This window comes from Mercenaria mercenaria, chromosome 5 (genome assembly GCF_021730395.1).
Source record: "Mercenaria mercenaria strain notata chromosome 5, MADL_Memer_1, whole genome shotgun sequence".
Lineage (NCBI taxonomy): Eukaryota > Metazoa > Mollusca > Bivalvia > Venerida > Veneridae > Mercenaria > Mercenaria mercenaria.
In genome coordinates, this window is record NC_069365.1 from 83,356,401 (window position 1) to 83,374,544 (window position 18,144).

At 34.0% G+C, this 18,144-nt stretch overlaps 1 protein-coding gene across 1 annotated transcript in view; it reads right to left on the reverse strand.

Annotated features, from left to right (window-relative positions):
* Positions 1-2,909: 2,909 nt before the first annotated feature.
* LOC123557787 (chromosome-associated kinesin KIF4-like) overlaps positions 2,910-18,144 on the reverse strand; it is a 36,212-nt gene continuing 20,977 nt past the window's right edge. The window contains exons 14-21 of the mRNA XM_045349474.2: positions 17,839-17,943; positions 16,894-17,080; positions 13,321-13,463; positions 12,929-12,988; positions 12,407-12,610; positions 11,403-11,507; positions 7,716-7,866; positions 2,910-5,585 (exon numbers count right to left, since the gene is read on the reverse strand). Of these exons, the coding sequence (XP_045205409.2) occupies positions 5,512-5,585; positions 7,716-7,866; positions 11,403-11,507; positions 12,407-12,610; positions 12,929-12,988; positions 13,321-13,463; positions 16,894-17,080; positions 17,839-17,943 (1,029 nt within the window). The 3' untranslated portion in view covers positions 2,910-5,511. The remainder of the gene's footprint in view (positions 5,586-7,715; positions 7,867-11,402; positions 11,508-12,406; positions 12,611-12,928; positions 12,989-13,320; positions 13,464-16,893; positions 17,081-17,838; positions 17,944-18,144) is intronic.

The window sequence follows — 18,144 nt, forward strand, 5'->3', positions numbered from 1 at the left end:
TTTGTATGTTTTGTGTTTTGCTTTTTTGGTAGCTCTATTTTCAAAATCGTACTTAAGAAATGGTATATGCAATTATACTTGTACGAAGTCCCTGATGATTACAGAATCTGTAGTTTATTACTGCTATACTGTATGTGTCCAGGGTTTTATCACTATTTCATTACTTTTCTGTGTTTACCATTAACATTTCAACATAGATTTCACTTTCATACAAAAGGGACTTAGCACAATGGTTCTTCCACGTGCTTTAGAAATTATAAGTTGTTTTATGACAAATTTTGATTTTAGACAAGCTTTTTTATCAGAAACATCATCGACATCAAAACAACAATTCCGTGGAGTTCATGAACATGAAATGTCGAGAAGACAGCCAACTTAGTTTACACCTAACCATAACTTGTACACTTCGCTTGTAACAGGCTCAGTGAATGAGCAAAATCAAGGACGACTACAAAACACTCAATCAGTGATTTTTGACATATATCAAAAGTTAATTCCTTTTTAGCACGACTTTTCGAAGAAAAAGTAGAGCTATTGCACTCGCCCCGGCGTCGGCGTCGCCGTTGGTTAAAGTTTTTTGATAAAGTTAAATACCTTTGTTACTGTCAAATCTATTGACTTAAAACTTAAAATAGTTATTTACTATCAAAGTCTACACCAGGAGAAACAATCCCCATAACTCTGCTTTGAATTTTGACAGAATTATGCCCCTTTTTAACTTAGAAATTTTGGTTAAAGTTTTTGATAAAGTCAAATATCTCTGTTACTATCAAAGCTATTGACTTGAAACTTAAAATACTTATTTATCATCAAAGTCTACACCAGGAGAAACAATCCCCATAACTCTAATTTGAATTTTGACAGAACTAAGCTCCTTTTTAACTTAGAATTTTAAAAAAAATGATAAAGTCAAATATCTCTGTTACTATTAAAGCTTTTTCTTGAAACTCAAAATAGTTGTTTACAATCAAAGTCTACACCAGGAGACACAATTTCCATAACTCTGTTTGAATTTTGACAGAATTATGCCCCTTTTTAACTTAGTATTTTTGGTTAAAGATTTCAATAAAGTCAAATATCTCTGTTACTATCAAAGCTTTTGACTTGAAACTTAAAATCTTTATTTACCATCACAGTCTACACCAGGAGAAACAATCCCCATAACTCTGATTTGAACTTTGAGAGAATTATGCCCCTTTTTAACTTAGATTCTTTTGTTAAAAGTCAATTATTTGTTACTATTAAAGCTTTTGACTTGAAACTCTAAATAGTTATTTACTATCAAAGTCTACACCAGGAGACACAATTCCCATAACTCTGATTATAATTTTGACAGAGTTATGTCCCTTTTTAACTTGGATTTTTTTACCGGCAAAGCTCTAATTCGGAGTCAAGCACTGAAAAAAGTCGAGCACGCTGTCTTATGGACAGCTCTTGTTCGATCGGGGAAAAAATGCACTTTTTTATTTTTGTCATTCCAATTGAAAGATTTCTGCCAGTTAGACTGTTGAGTATGATTAGACGATCACTATTGAAACAGATGAAAATGCGTAAACTGTAAATTTAAAATATCAAAATTTAATGTTTTCTGTGTGATCTGAAATATTTTATGGCAGCAGGACTATATTTACGCTCTGTGACTCAGGTGGGAAATTCAGTGTCTGACCATATACAATCATCAGATAGTTTATACAAATTTGTTTTAGCTCGATAGTTATGAAATGCTTCAATCTATTCTGAACCACTCTCGAGTCCGATTCTTGGAAAAATAAGTACTAGTGTCAAATGAAAAGGTGTGTTTGTGACCTCAGTGGGGCTCGAAGCCACGATCCCCAGGTTGAGCGGTCGACAACTTTGCAACTAGACCACTGCTAACCTTAAATCATCAGTTGGGTGTAGATAACAAAGACAGCTACAGGACAGTTTTGCTTGGTCAATTTTTCTGTTCCAAAATATTCTTTAAATGAATTTTTGAATAATGGATACAAGATTGTTTTAAATGCAAGCCTGAAAATATGCCAGTCAGTTGGACACAAAGAACAACAACTCTTTACTGATGGCATATTTATTATTTAATCGTTTATAATTGAGGAGTTTCCATTTTGGTGCAACTGTTAACTCACTGCACATTGTGTATAACTTAACTAATTTCTACATTTTTTGTATAATACATGTTAATTAATTCACTATCATATTCACCACAATAAGATTTTTAGTGAACCATCAATATATGAACTAAGTTAACAAAAAATGTACAATAGTAGGAAAATGTTACTTTTAAAATGTCGTTTATTTCCAATTACATTACAAATGTTAATTTTTGCTGCATACCTAGATATTAAAAATTATACCTGCAATTACACAATTATCTTCCGCAAGACCAAAAAAGAAGTATCTAACCTAAGAAGTAGTCATGAAATTCAGAACAAACATTTTTGGGGGCCTTATTAGTAAATCTACATTACAATATTTCAAATGCAGACAATTTGTAAATGTGAAAGTACTTTCAAGCAGTTTGGTGCCAGCACCACAAAGTATGAACAGTTGTTATTGTACTTACTTTTATAACCTATTCTGCCATACATCTAGAGTGAACAATTTCTCCTATTTTTCTTATCAACAGTTCAAAGCTAATAAATTTTCAGGTAACGTTTCATCTACAAATGCAAAATTGCAGTTTCTAATAATTCTTTTTCATTTAAGTGTTAATATTATCCCTGTGAAGATGGAACTTTTTTGAACTATGAATTTCATTTTCGAATTAAATACAGCTATTCAGTATTATCAACTTACATGAAATCTATTATTTTTGAGTTTGCATTAAATTTCAACTTTATTATAGAGTAGATAATGCTGTGGATTTCCATTTGAAATACATAACCTGAGAAAGGCACAAGAACAAGAATGTATATATTTATAAAGTATTTTAATATTGAAAAAATGCAAAAAAAATACTAATACAATATGGACGGAATAGTTCTTAAAAATACATTGCAATAATAATTCATATCACAGAAAAGTTTAAAGCAGTTTTTAATAACATTTGATATGTTTACAAGTTACAAAAGTTGCCGAATGCTCGGCTCTCACTGACTCCTATCGGAAACTACTTCATATGAAAAGACAAAATTGATTGTAAATTACAGACAGAACAGGAAGCCTCATTTTCTAGACCACTTTATTTTGTCTAAAACATGAAGGTAACTTTTTAAAATTAATATGCTGCTTTTTTCAACATTATCAATTTCTGCTAAGACAATCTCTAGAAAGTGTGGTTCAAAAATTTTGAGAAAATATCCATGTCAATTATATTGACAATATCATCTACAGTATAAAACAAATTGTCTCTACTTTTACCCATATTATCAGAACTGATAATATGCCTTTGACAAGGCTAAATAGGTTGTGTCACAGTCATACAGTGTTTGAATTCAGACTAATCTGAGTATAAAACTTAAATGATTTTTATCTCTGTCTTCTTGTATTGCCAAAAAATCAATACATACAGACAATAAGAGTAGGTAATTTCATTTATTATCCAGGAAAAAGTGAAAAAATATGCTTAGTTTCTATTTCAAAAACTATTTACTGACACGAATATATGCATTTGTATACTAACAAAACAGGGGAAAAAAAAGAGAAAAATAATTCATCATTCACTAACAAATATTCCCCAAGGTTAACAAAAAACTTTATCACCTTACTTAAACAAAGCAAACGGGACATGACTCCTGGACTCATATTCATCAACGCTGTAAGTCTGAAATTTAGACTTTAAAACGCGAATTTTTTTTTTGCTCTGTCACTGATAAAATCAGCACAGATTGTAAACTGTTGAAACTATGCATGAAAGTACATTCTGCAGGACAGATAGTTCAGCAAAATTTCATCAGACTGCTATAAACAAACTTACGGCAAATTAAATATTTGCATTCTTAAGTCTAACGCCTTGATAAATACCAGCACACATATACATAATACTATCAAAATTTTGAAAACAGATGTGACTACTGGTACTGATGATAAACCTGAACAGAAAATGAGGTTTTTTACCTGTAACTTATTTATTTCTACAAATTGTAATCAATGGTCGATATCAAAATAAAGCTTAACCTTTGCTCAAAACTTTACATAATTCAAATTTATATTTAGTAAGCAAACTTACACGAAGTGAGGCCCTGAAAGGGGTATGTAAAATGGGGACTGTATGAACGTTGACTGATGATAAATTCGAACACTTTGTCATTTACAAAATTTTCTTGGTATTATTATATTGAAACTTTCCCCAAAAAGCTGCAACAGTCATTCCTGATCAAGTAATGAAAAGTTACCAAATGTTAGGCCTTCATGTTTCAACAGTGAGCATGTGCAAAAAAACACCCTCTTCCCCAGTAATTTTGAGTAAATATTTTTCATACAAATAAATGTAAGTCATTTATTTATACAGAATATTTACCAATTTTGTTTTTGTTTACACCAGTTGGTGTTTTAAGTGGAAACTATTAGATGGTGTGTTCAATTTTATACATAACTGATTGCAATCGAATATTTCCAAGGTGGTCGACTTAATCATCTGTCCGGGTTTATAATCAGTACCAGTACTGTAAAACCATTTAATTTCGTGGGCATGAAATTTCGTGGTTTTGGCCTAAACGGCAATTTCGTTGAGATATGAATTTGTGGGTTTCAACTTTTGAACATAAAATGAATGGGAATTTCACATGTTCGTTGGGATTAAATTTCGTGGATTGATTCAACCACGAAATCCACGAAAATGAGTCCCCCATGAATATTAATGATTTCACAGTATAAGGTATCATGAATTTTTAAAAACCGATATTTACTGAATATGATATAAAGTGAAACATTTCTTTAAACCCTTCTTTTATGTGTCAGCATGACTGACACGGTATAAAGCTTTCATATACATTTCGAAGTCTACACAAGGTGCATTAATCACTTTGTTTTTAATTTTCATTCAAAATTACAAACAAAAAGTACTTTTCTAAATTTTTGAAATAAAAAACATGAATCTGGAGACATGCCCCTCTTAACATATACAGTGGCAAGGACCTCAAAATGCATATATATATATATATATATGCTGTAGGTAACTTTAACAAAATAAATGCATAAAAATACAACAAGAAATATCACAATATAGAAAAAAATCTGTTAATAAATACATATCTACAATGGAATGTCCAGCATTCATTGGAATGTCCAGCATTTTCCCTACATTATCCAAATGTCAACAACAGTGCATGTTTTGCAAAAAAATCTCAGCTGGTCTATTGCGACTGTTCAAAGTTTCTAAATACAAAAATAAATCTCACTATTGTGTAGTAGTTATATAATGCAAAAACAGAAAAAAAAACGAACATCAGTCTTCAGGAATAGTTGTCAAGTTTTCCTTAATATTTATTTCTTTGGGTTGACAGGTTTGATTGTGTTTATCTGCTATGATTGTCATATTGTTCCTGATTTCTGAGATGGAAATCTAAACTGTCCCTACAGCGGATTCTCAACAGAGCTTGGCAACCTTCCACCAAGTTTTGTGACCACATCCTTCATTTCGTTGATTTCTGGAAAAAAGAGACAATTCATATCAATATTTTATTGTGCACAGCATTTCTTTTGTTAATCACATGTAAACTTGCAAATAAAACAGAGTTGTCTAAAACAGATATCATATGTCATATAATGCATTGTTAGCATCCTACACCTGCACAATCTGATTTCTTCTTAGTACAAGGCAGTCTGAAAGACAGCTATATCCCCCGCCACTGTTATGGATAGTGAAAGGGTTGATGGTATTGAGTGGAACCATTAAATATTCAAGTTGTGACCTTGACCTTAAGCTGGCAGGGGTGAATTTTGAATTCTGCACATTGTCTTGATAAGGGGAATATTACAGCCAGGTCATATTAAAATCCTTCAAGGGGTTTATGAGATACAGAACAGACATGAAATGGAAGGCTTAAACCTTTGACCTTAAGTTGTGACCTTTACCATGAGCCAACATGGCTGACTCATGAGATTTGCACATCACCTTGATGGGGTGATCAAATGACCCAAGTTTCATGAAATTCCTTCAAGGGGGTTAGGAGATACAGAGCAGACACAAAATGGAAGGCTCAATCATTTGACCCTGAGTTGTGACCTTGAGCTGACATAACTGACTCATGAGTTCTGCACATCGTCTTGCTTAGGTGATCAACTGACCCAAGTTTCTTGAAATTCCTTCAAGGGGTTTAGAAGATACAGAGCAGGCACAAAATGGAAGGCTCAAACCTTTGGCCTTAACACGAGTCCTTGACCTTAAGATGACATGGCTGACTCATAAGTTCTACACATCGTCTAGATGAGGTGATTATTTGACCCAAGTTTCATGAAAATACTTCAAAGGGGTTTAGGAGATATAGAGCTGACACAAAATTGAAGGCTCAAACCTTGACCTTGAGTTGTGACCTTGACCTTGAGCCAGCATGGCTGACTCATGGGTTCTGCACATCATCTTGATGAGGTGATCATTTGACCCAAGTTTCATGAAAATCCTCCAAGGAGATACAGAGCGGACACAAAATATTACAGACAGACGGAAGGATGGAAAGATGGATGGTTGGATGAAGACCATTCTTATAACTCTCCACCATTTGTGACGGGGGATTAAAAATGGCAGAGCATCAAAATTCAAAGACGGACATCTAAATTTTCAGTTCTGCAATCATATCTAATTGAAAAAGTTATAGGTGCAAGTGTAATTATTATTTGATTGAGAATAATGTATTGCGTAAAAAATGAATTTTCCGTTAACTGAAAGACAACAAAGAGGTCAAATGTCCTCTAAAAATATTTTGTGTGGGTGTTTATCATTATTATTCTGATAAACATGCCTTAAGATAATGGACCTGTAATAAATTGCCAAAATTATTCAGTATGCAATTTCGGCATTCCCAAGTTTTTACTGGAAGTCACGTGCACCTTGAGCCACATTTAACTAAAAAAATTCTGAACTGCCTAATGCGAGTACGCAATCACACAGAAATTGCCGTGCGTTATTATGGTTCCACTATTTTGAATGAAATGTAGTTGAACAAATTCAGCGTAACTATTTCCTGATTGTTACAAGCAGGTCATCATATCATCATTCATTTATTAACTAGATGCCCATGGGCAAGTTGTCGAGTCCGCCCTTTGGCCCCTAACTGTGACCTTGACTCTGAGATAGGAACCTGGGGTTTGCACATGGCACTCTGTCTCATTGAGTTAAACATTCATGCCAAATATAAACAAGATTCCTCAATGCATGTCAAAGTTATGGTCAGGACAAGATCTGACATGAACTTTAACCTCCAACTGTGACCTTGACCTTTGAGATAGGAACCTGGGGACACTCTGTCTCACTGAGGTGAATATTCATGCCTCAATGCATGTCAAAGTTATGGTCCGAACAAGATCTGACATGACCTTTGACCTCCAAATGTGACATGACCTTTGAGATAGGAACCTGGGGACACTCCATCTCACTGAGGTTAACACTCATGCCAAATATAAACAAGATTGCTCCATGCATGTCAAAGTTATGGTCTGGACAAACAAATCCGGACGGATGGACACACATACACCGAACAGCCATTTGGATGACTATGTCTTCGCTTCCACAAGCGAGCTGGACAAAAGTAAGTATGATTGGTCATATTAGATTTACATACGTTGCCTGAGCTCCTGGTTTTCTAGGACAAGCTCGTTGTTGCGTGCTGACAAGAAAACTGCATCCTGGATGGAGTCATCAAGCAGGTGGCGGTAACGCTGCTCTATAGCAACCTTCTGTTCTTCAAACATCTCACGATAATTCCTGAATGTCTGGTAATAAAAATATAGTTACTGGTACATTTTCAATGAACTTAAAGGCTAAAGAAGGTCAATGTATTGTCTTTTTGCATATAAACCAGTTAGAATGTCGATACTTTTGAAAGTTATTTACCTGTTTCAACAGTATTCGATATTAACGGGGGATTTACTAACTGTGTTCTGATCTTACAGTACAAACCTGTTCGCAAGTAACTGCATTCCACAAGATAGGGAGACAAATGATTTCGCACAGTCTTTTATAAAATCCGAACTTGGCCAGCCCATGACGATTCACCGTTATCAACTCTCCCCCAGCGTTAAAAAATCGGTGAAAGGAACTATTTATGAAACTGTACGTATTGACTTGTTATATGATAAACAAGATATTAAATCTTAATCTGATCAATTCATCGTAAACAGATAGTGAGTGCACAAAATATAATTAGTAATGGGAATTCATAAATACTGTGCAAGAGTAGACTTGTATCAAATGTGGGTATGATGTGAAGAATTATTTAATTGACAATTTTTAGTATAACAGCGTTAAGACAGCTAAACCCCTATGTATGATAGTGAAGGAACCTTTGCTTTAGCTGCCTGCCCTTGAATATAGGGTATATGAATCTGCCAACCTTGAGGTGTCATTTGACCAAAGTTCATGAAAAATCATTCAAAGTGGTTTAGAAATACAGAGTGGACACAACAGGAAGGCTCAAACCTTTGACCCTCACGTTGTGACCTTGACTTGAGCGGGCTGGTCTAATCATGAGTACATATCGTCTTGAAAAGGGATCATTTGATCAATTTCATGATATCTTCAAGGGGTTTAGGATACGAGCGGACACGAATGGAAAGGCTCAAATTTTGACCTTGATTTGACCTTGACCTTGAACTGACATGACGATCATAGGTTCGCACATTGTCTTTGATGAGGTGACATACCAAATTCATGAAAATACTTCAAGGGGTTTACAGATACAGAGGGAAAAAATGTTAGAAATTCTAATCCCACATCCACTTGTGGGAATAACAAAGATATAGTGAAAATGCATCAAAATTAACCTAAAATTTTAAGTAAAATTAAAACAGGAGATAATTCATGAAAATTGGCGCAAGATTAAGAACCTTGTGTCATATGATTTGGTCGATGATGTTGAACAACTAATTTAAAAATCTGAATCAAATCCATTTGGATAAATGAGATGAAGTGGAAGTGAAAAAGCTTTATGAAATTCTAAGTTATAAGGCACCGCCTTGGGGTGCTGACCTCATCTGATTTTTTTGTTATTAAGAAATATTGTCCTACCATGATTTTTAAGTCTAAAGGGCCTCATTCTTGCAAAAAGCGATAGAGTTATGTTCTTGATGACAGTGTCCATTGATGGTGAAACTGTGCAAGTTTAAGCATAGCTTGATAGTTATGAGAAAGTTGACTAAATAATACTCAACCAAGAAAGATTTTCTAGTCAAGGGCAATTATGCAAAAACAGGATGGATTATGTTGCTTGCTGTACAGGTAGCTTTGATGGTGACAAGTGTTGCAGTTTCAAAGCAATAGCTTGTAGTTAAAGAGAAAAGTGACCTAACATAAAACTTAACAAGAATCTGATATTTTAGTACAAGGCATAATCTTGCAAAAGCAGGATGGAGTTAGTTTCTTGCTGTACAGGGTAGTATGATGTGAACAAGGTTGCAGTTTTAAGCAATGCTTGATGTTTAGGATAAGTGACCTAAACATAAAACTACAAGAAAATGATTTTCTAAGTCAAAGGGCAATAATCTTGCGAAAAGCAAGATGGAGTTATGTTTTGATGTACAGGTCTGCTTATGATGGGAACAAGTATTCAAGTTTCAAGCAATAGCTTGAGTTTGAGAAGTGACCTAACATAACTTAACAAGAATCTGTATTTTCTAAGAACAAAGGGGCCATAAATCTTGCAAAAAGCAAGATGGGGTTTGTTTCTTCTATACAGGTCAGTTTATGAACAGTATTCCAAGTTTCAAAGTAATAGCTTGATAGTTTAGGAGAAAAGTGACCTAAACATAAAACTTAACCAGGCAACGCCGACGCAGACGCCGACGCCAACAACCGCTCAGTGATGACAATAACTCATAATTTTTTTCAAAATCAGATAGCTAAAAAGGGCATAATTCATGAAATGTGCAAGATTTTGGCCCTTGTGCATTCATGTGAATGATGAGAAATAACTATTTCAAGTTTGAAGCAATACTAGAGAAAGTGCATGAAAACTTTAACCAAGGTGTGAACCTGGTCCGGATGCGAGCCGTGTCTGCCGGTTGGATATATATACCTTGTATAGTCAAGCTAAAAACAACTGCACCAGAGTAGTCTGAATTGGTTGTGTCAGCACTTGCTATGTGCTATTAGCCATATGGGTGTTTTCAACTGATGTGCAGCAGCATCAGCCCTAACCAAGGCATCTCTTGCAAACACTGCACACTAGGGCAAATTTCTCTGTCACCCACACCCCCTAGTTAAGGGGTCCCCCTGCTAGAGGGTTGCATGACTTTATTCTCAGACCTTCCCAAGGGCTACATGAAAGGGTAAGATCTACCCAGAGTGTGGCCCCAATTTGCAAGCATTAGTGCCAAGACATTCAAAATCACTCCTCAACCAGTTTATATACTAGCTATTCTTATTAATGACAAAGAAAAAACATTATTTTTTGCATAAGTAATATGGATGATACATCCTTTATAATAGACTTGTTTCTGATGAATTAACTACCACTAAAAAACAAATAAAATGCACTTAGTAACATCACACAAGCTGAAAATTCGAAAAATGCTAAAAAATGGAATTACCTCCCTTTAATATTTTTTTTTTTAAAACTGATTTGCATATATGTAAAACTACTGTAATTTCACCAAATAAAACATCTGAATTTTGCAGTTTTTATGAAATATTTAAACTGTGTGTTATAGACACACCCCTGTTTACAAAGTTAGGATGAACATATTTGAAAAAAATTCAGGCCAACAATGAAGAATTGGCAAACAATTCAGAATAAGAGTACATCAAGTGAGAAAATGTGACTGAAAATACAAACGTAATGCACAAAATGATCTGTTTAATATCCGGAAAAAAGTTGAATTTGTCAGACAGCTTTTCTGCGAATACACTATTTTCATAATAATGCCTTAAAAATATTATATACAAAAGTTTTACATTACTAGAATGTTTGCGAAAAGATGTAATCATAAAAGTTTAAACCAGCAAAAAATTATGTACTCTCAAACAATGTTCAAAATTCATAGAGTTCTTAAATCTTAAACTGTCTCTAAGAAAAGCAATGGGGGATCAGGGGCAGTTTACAACAGTAGTAGCTCAAATTACCTCCCTTTAATATGTTTCTCTTTGGAACATTCATTCGAACCATTATTAAAGATAAAAATGTTTTCCTGACAAAAAAAATGAAAACTCTTCCTTTGGATACTTGCATTCTTTTGAATCATAAAACAGGGAAAACTGTATTAATAGTTTGACTTCAAACAAATCTAGACTCGTGGTTCTATAGATATCCTACCTGATAATGCTGAAGTTGCTGTAGTTCCATTTCATCTTTGTGTAGTTTGTGTATCTCCTCTAACTCCTTGGCAAGTCGCGCTTTCTCTTGCTGAATACACTGCAACTGTAATGATTACATTATGCCATCACATACAGTTTTCTTTTTTCATTTCATTCAGTTTTTTTTTCATTATAAACAGCTATGACCTTAAAATAAACTTTCAAAATGTTCTAATAGTGGAAGACTGAAGAGTCATTTTGGGTATTATATTTTTCAACTACAGGTAAGCATAGACCTTTAAGGTGCATTATTTCTAGGCAAGATAGTACTGTATTTTATCAGAAAGTGTAGATACTGTTTCGAAGTATATACAAATGAGCCGTGCCATGAGAAAACCAACATAGTGGGTTTGTGACCAGCATGGATCCAGACCAGCCTGTGCATCTGCGCAGTCTGGTCAGGATCCATGCTGTTCGCTTTTAGTTTCTCTAATTCCATTAGGCTTTGAAAGTGAACAGGATGGATCCTGACCAGACTGGGCGGATGCACAGGCTGGTCTGGATCCATGCTGGTCGCAAAGCCACTATGTTGGTTTTCCAATGGCATGGCTCAAATAATCTCAAACATGCCCTTTAAGCCTTGTATCATATCACAGGCCATTCCTTAATCCTTCCTCCAAATAGTCAATCCTTTGTAGTCAACGACTGACAAAACTAGTTGCCTCCCTTGCAATTAATTGCAATACTGTATTCAGTTATTTCTATACAATTTTCATGCAAACTGTACCTCAAATATCACTCAACAACATAAACCTCATATCAAAAGAAGAAAGTGTTTTGTATGTTGTTATGTTAATTAGTAATGGAAGTCAAAACAAGAAAGTAAGCTTGATCTATCTATAATGTTCACTTCTAAATTTTGTGAAGGTTTTCCTTAAAACTGATTTGTCCTTAAACATAAAATAGGCAGCACGAATCTCTAACTGATTATAGCCTGAAACAAACCTCTGTACAGTACCATACCTGCAGTGTCACAACAGACTTTTCTGCCTTCATTTCTGCCACTTTTATTTCCAGTTCTTCCCCTTCCTTGGTTGAGTACTTCTTCCCCTCGGCAGCACGCATCTGAATCTCAGCTCTTTCTGCATCAATGTCAAGTCGTGTTCTTTCCAGCTCTTCAGCCACCAAAGATTTGTTTGACTCTTCAAGTTTTTTTCTTTCTTCAAGCTGAATACAGATATTTTGTACAAAAACATGTTAAGGGACAACTGAATTTTCCTATAAATGAATTTATGAGAAATGAACAACATTTACAAACAAATATTTTCATATGACAAATGCTCTTGTTTAAACATCTGTGACGTTTATTTTTCAACCCTTTTAAGACTGTGGTAACAATAAAATCTTCCAGAAATACAGTTGGAAACTAATGCTAAACCCAGTCAAACAAGCTAACAATCAAAACCAGCTGTTCTATCAGCTATTTTACTGCTTTGTGTAACTGCAATATGACATATTCTAAGATGAGGAAATGTGTTTCCTTACCTCCACTTTCTGTCTGAGCTCAGCACTTCCCTTCATTGAAGCCATCTGTGCTTTGGCACCCTAAAATGTAAATGTTACCATGAGACAAACTTTTAATTTGGAAGGTAAAGGAATCTCTTATGACTTAAAGTTTACTTAATAAAGTCAAATTTTATAAGGCAAATTTTCAAAAAGTTTATCACTTTTCAGTTGGGGTCTGTAAAACAAGCAGAACTTTCAATATCTATTACTTTCATAAAGCTACCAGTGATTGTCGTGATTGTCTAATGTCACTCATTGTGACACACACAATTGGATAGAACTGGCTGTCATTCTGATGCCTATTAAAAATAGGTTCAGTAATTTTTTTATTTAAGTCTTTCTTTGAAGTGGTTTAAAATTCTAAATCTTACCTCTTTCTCCAACTGCTGTCTTTCTTGTACCTCAACAAGTTGTTGTTTAAGAGTTTTCAGTTTCTCTGTTTCTTGTTTGAGTTGCTCCTTCAGTTTGTGTATAGCTGTAACCAAAGCCTTGTTCTCTGCCTCTGATGCTTTACCTGAATTCACAGATTCATTTACAGATTTACCTTTATTTGGTAAGTTATACATATAAATTCTTATTAAATTTACACATTCTTTTGTGATATCTAGTTAATTTACGTGTTTACTTGTATAATTTGGTCAGAGTATGTATTGTGATACCAGTTTAATTCACATATTTCCCTGTATTCACTGGCAAATTTAGATACCTTTATCTTCTGATTGACTCACATACATTTTGTATTTCACGGAGTTCATTGGCAGTTTACATAGTTACCTGTATATTCTGGTTAATTTACATACTACCCCAAGTTCAATGGTAATTTACATAGTTACCTTTATTTCTGATTCATTCAAATATTTCCCCGAGTTCACTGGTAGTTTACACAGTTACCTGTATTTTCTGATTTTTTAAAAAAATATTTCTCTCGGATCACATGAAATTTACATAGATACCTGCAGTTTCTGGTCCATTTATATATTTACTTGTATTAACTAGTTAATTTACATACTAGTATTTATTTGCATTATCTATTTCATTTGCACATGTCTCTAAGTTCACTGGTAATTTACATATTTACTTGTATTAACTAGTTAATTTACATACTAGTATTTATTTGCATTATCTATTTCATTTGCACATGTCTCTAAGTTCACTGGTAATTTACATATTTACTTGTATTAACTAGTTAATTTACATACTAGTATTTATTTGTATTATCTATTTCATTTGCACATGTCTCTAAGTTCACTGGTAATTTACATATTTACTTGTATTAACTAGATAATTTACATACTAGTATTTATTTGTATTATCTATTTCATTTGCACATGTCTCTAAGTTCACTGGTAATTTACATATTTACTTGTATTAACTAGATAATTTACATACTAGTATTTATTTGTATTATCACATGTCTCTAAGTTCACTGGTAATTTACATATTTACTTGTATTAACTAGTTAATTTACATACTAGTATTTATTTGTATTATCTATTTCATTTGCACATGTCTCTAAGTTCACTGGTAATTTACATATTTACTTGTATTAACTAGTTAATTTACATACTAGTATTTATTTGTATTATCTATTTCATTTGCACATGTCTCTATGTTCACTGGTAATTTACATATTTACTTGTATTAACTAGTTAATTTACATACTAGTATTTATTTGTATTATCTATTTCATTTGCACATGTCTCTAAGTTCACTGGTAATTTACATACTTACTTGTATAAACTAGTTAATTTACATACTAGTATTTATTTGTATTATCTATTTCATTTGCACATGTCTCTAAGTTCACTGGTAATTTACATACTTACTTGTATTAACTAGATAATTTACATACTAGTATTTATTTGTATTATCTATTTCATTTGTACATGTCTCTAAGTTCACTGGTAATTTACATATTTACTTGTAATATCTGGTGATCTTTTTTACATATAAGCTAAGACACATGATTAATTTGATATGTGACTTTTTTTTTTAATTTACATATTTACCTGCATTATCTGGTTCATTTACATATTTAACTGTACATATATAAACAAACTATTTCATAAATCTGACTGAAATTACAATAAACATTATATAAACGAAACACAAAAGAAATGAGAAGGAAACATGTAAAGGACTTTGTTTAGACAACTCAGTATTTTCATGATAGTATCTTGGAAGACCTTGTGTTTGGCCAGTCATCATTAATGAATACATGTAGACTATACTCAGTACACATACAACACATAGTACATATAAATTAAACTCCTTTAGTGGAGTGGAATGATATAAATCTGTGAACATCTATTTTGATGATTCTAATTTCCTGAAAAAGTCACTTACAATAAATTCTACATTCCCATATGGACCACCAAACTCTCAACCCCACAGACACAAAAACATAGAAACTGTCACAGAACAACAACTAACTGTCACCAGACAAACATAGAATGCAAAAATGGTTGCAGAACAACTAACAGAACAGTTACAAAATACCTGAAGGTACCAGTTTAGGAATGTCCTTAAGCAATATACTGCAGTGGTTTTGAATCCTTTAATGGGTACCCAACCATGATATTTCCCCCATTCCAAGTGGATTCCTCAAATTCCCTCAATTTTAACGGTGGCAAGTATTTCTGCCTTTGCGACCAGTCCAGACCAAGATCAGCCTGCACATCCATGCATGCTGATCATGGTCTACACTGTTCGCTATTCAGTCAGTAAATTTTCAGTGAACATCCCTTTGAATAATAAGTGGTTCTGCCCAAATTGAATGATGGACCAGTCCATTTTAGAAATTTAGCAGGGTAAAGGTTAATGACAGTTTCATAAATATACACCTGCATAATGCAGTTCCAACTATTTATATTGTATCCTTGTATCCATCTAACGACTGTGATAAATGGAGAGAAATAGCCTTTAATCTAATTACACAAGATGAAATTTCCTATTTTGCATGCTCAGAGCATGTTTGGTTAAACGTCACACCGACATAATTATAGGTCATATGGCAATTTTCCAGCTTTGATGGCAGAAGAAGACCCCAGGTGCCCCTTCCGTGCAGTATTTCATCATGTAGAACCACTGACCTTCCATAAGCCAGCTGGATGGCTTCCTCACATGAAGCATGCTCGGAGAAAGTGCTCTGATGTGATGTGAAACCTCGGTCAGGTAAAATATCATTTGACAATACTGGTACGTAAGTGCAGTTTCATACTTACGTTTCTTCTTATCCACATTTTTATCTTTCATTTTCTCAGCTAGACAATTACAAATTCAGGTTTAATTGCATACTAAGTTACCTATTTATGTTAAATGCTTAAAAACAAATACTTTGATAAATGTGAACTAATGAGAGTAGATCTGAAAACAATCTGGTGTTTCTTGTCAATCAAATACATGGATCCAACGATATTTTGTAAAACATCTTAAGTGAGAATTATTTCCAAATCTTTTCAGCATATTTTACGAAAGTGAAGGCAATTTCAGATACCACAGAAATATGCCTTTCATGGCATTCATCAACCTTTCAATGCCATTTCAAATAAAAATTTGTCAAGTGTCAATACAGACTGCCAAAACAATGAAACTTAGGATGTAAAACTCAAGGAATTGTTCCTTATTACACTGTTCCATGACTAAGCTAAATATCCGAAGAACAAGAATCTGAATTTAGAAGCATATGAGCCGCACCATGAGAAAACCAACATAGTGCATTTGCAACCAGCATGGATCCATGCTGTTCGCTTTCAAAGCCTATTGCAATTAGAGAAACCGTTAGCGAATAGTATGGATCCTGACCAGACTATGCGGATGCTGGCCGCATATGCACTATGTTGATTTTCTCAAGGTGCGGCTCATACAGATATTCACTGTCTGACAATCAAAATCTTGAAGCAGTCCTGAAAAGTGAGCTGTCTTAATATGCTTCAAATATTTACCTTTTTCTGCAAATTTGGAGTATTGTGCAATCTTGTTTTGCAATTCAGCTTTCAGCTGATCCACAATGGCCCTTTTTTCCTTGTATGCTGCCATCACCTGATCTTTCTCTTTCTGTAACATCTGGACCTTCTCCTGGAGCTCCTTACTGCCTTTCTTCACATTGTCTGTGACCCATTCAAGAATACCCTGAAAATGCAAGTTATATACTTTGACAATGTAAATGTGCCCCTCATTTACTCAAGTATATGTTGAAAAATGTGAGTAACCATTCAAAAAATACCCCGACTGTTTGTTTTGTCTGGTTTCTTTGCTTTAACCGTCAAACTGTTCTGCCTGTTGTCAGGACTGGAGACCTATCAACATCAATTTTATGTCCAAGACAGATTGGGCTCACATGAAATTTTCCATAACTACACTAAAGAATTCATTTCTTAAGGTTGAGTGACTATTTTGTGTCTAAAAAGAGATGCACACTTTCTATAGGATGTCGAAATATCAACATGTCTGACAGTCTCACTGAATTTATTTTGATTTGGCTGCATTTAAGTCACAACTAGAGTCATATAAAGTTTGTACACTTGAAGCTCATGCATATTTCAACAATGTAGTACATTCAAATTAACAAATGATAATTTCATCAATTCATAATTGTGTTTGTTGTGTTGTTTCTCAAGTCACACATACACAATTTAGATCATATCAAGACTTTCCACTTTTACTTTTGGAGGTAGACTTCAGGCACACCTTCAGGCTTATTTCAGGCACAAGCTGGTACATGGGCAGAACAATTAGTCTTTCATACAACAGCTGGGTAACTTCCTCGTATGAAAAACATTCTACATCCCAGCTGATCCACTGAGATGAGCGGAAAATGTTCCGAAGTCAAAGACCTTAACCACTCCGACCCCAACATATATAAAAACCTTCATGATAAAATAAAGTACCTTGTTGGCAAGATTGACTTTTCTTTCTTCCTCAAATCTGCCTGAGGCTCTCTGTTTCTCATCCCATGTCTGCTTCTTAGCAATCTGTAAGTCCTTCACCAAGTCCTAGAGAAATAATATAACAAAAATCTCAAGTCCTGTAAAACTACTGTAACATGAGTCATGCATTGGCCATCTAAAGGGGTTTAACAAGCTCATTTCTATTCTGCTGAATGACTGAAAACATACGTCCTGGAATCATGTCCTGTTTTAGTTTCATTGCAGTTTAGTCTTACTTCCTTTTTTCAAATCTAATTTCCACTCCAA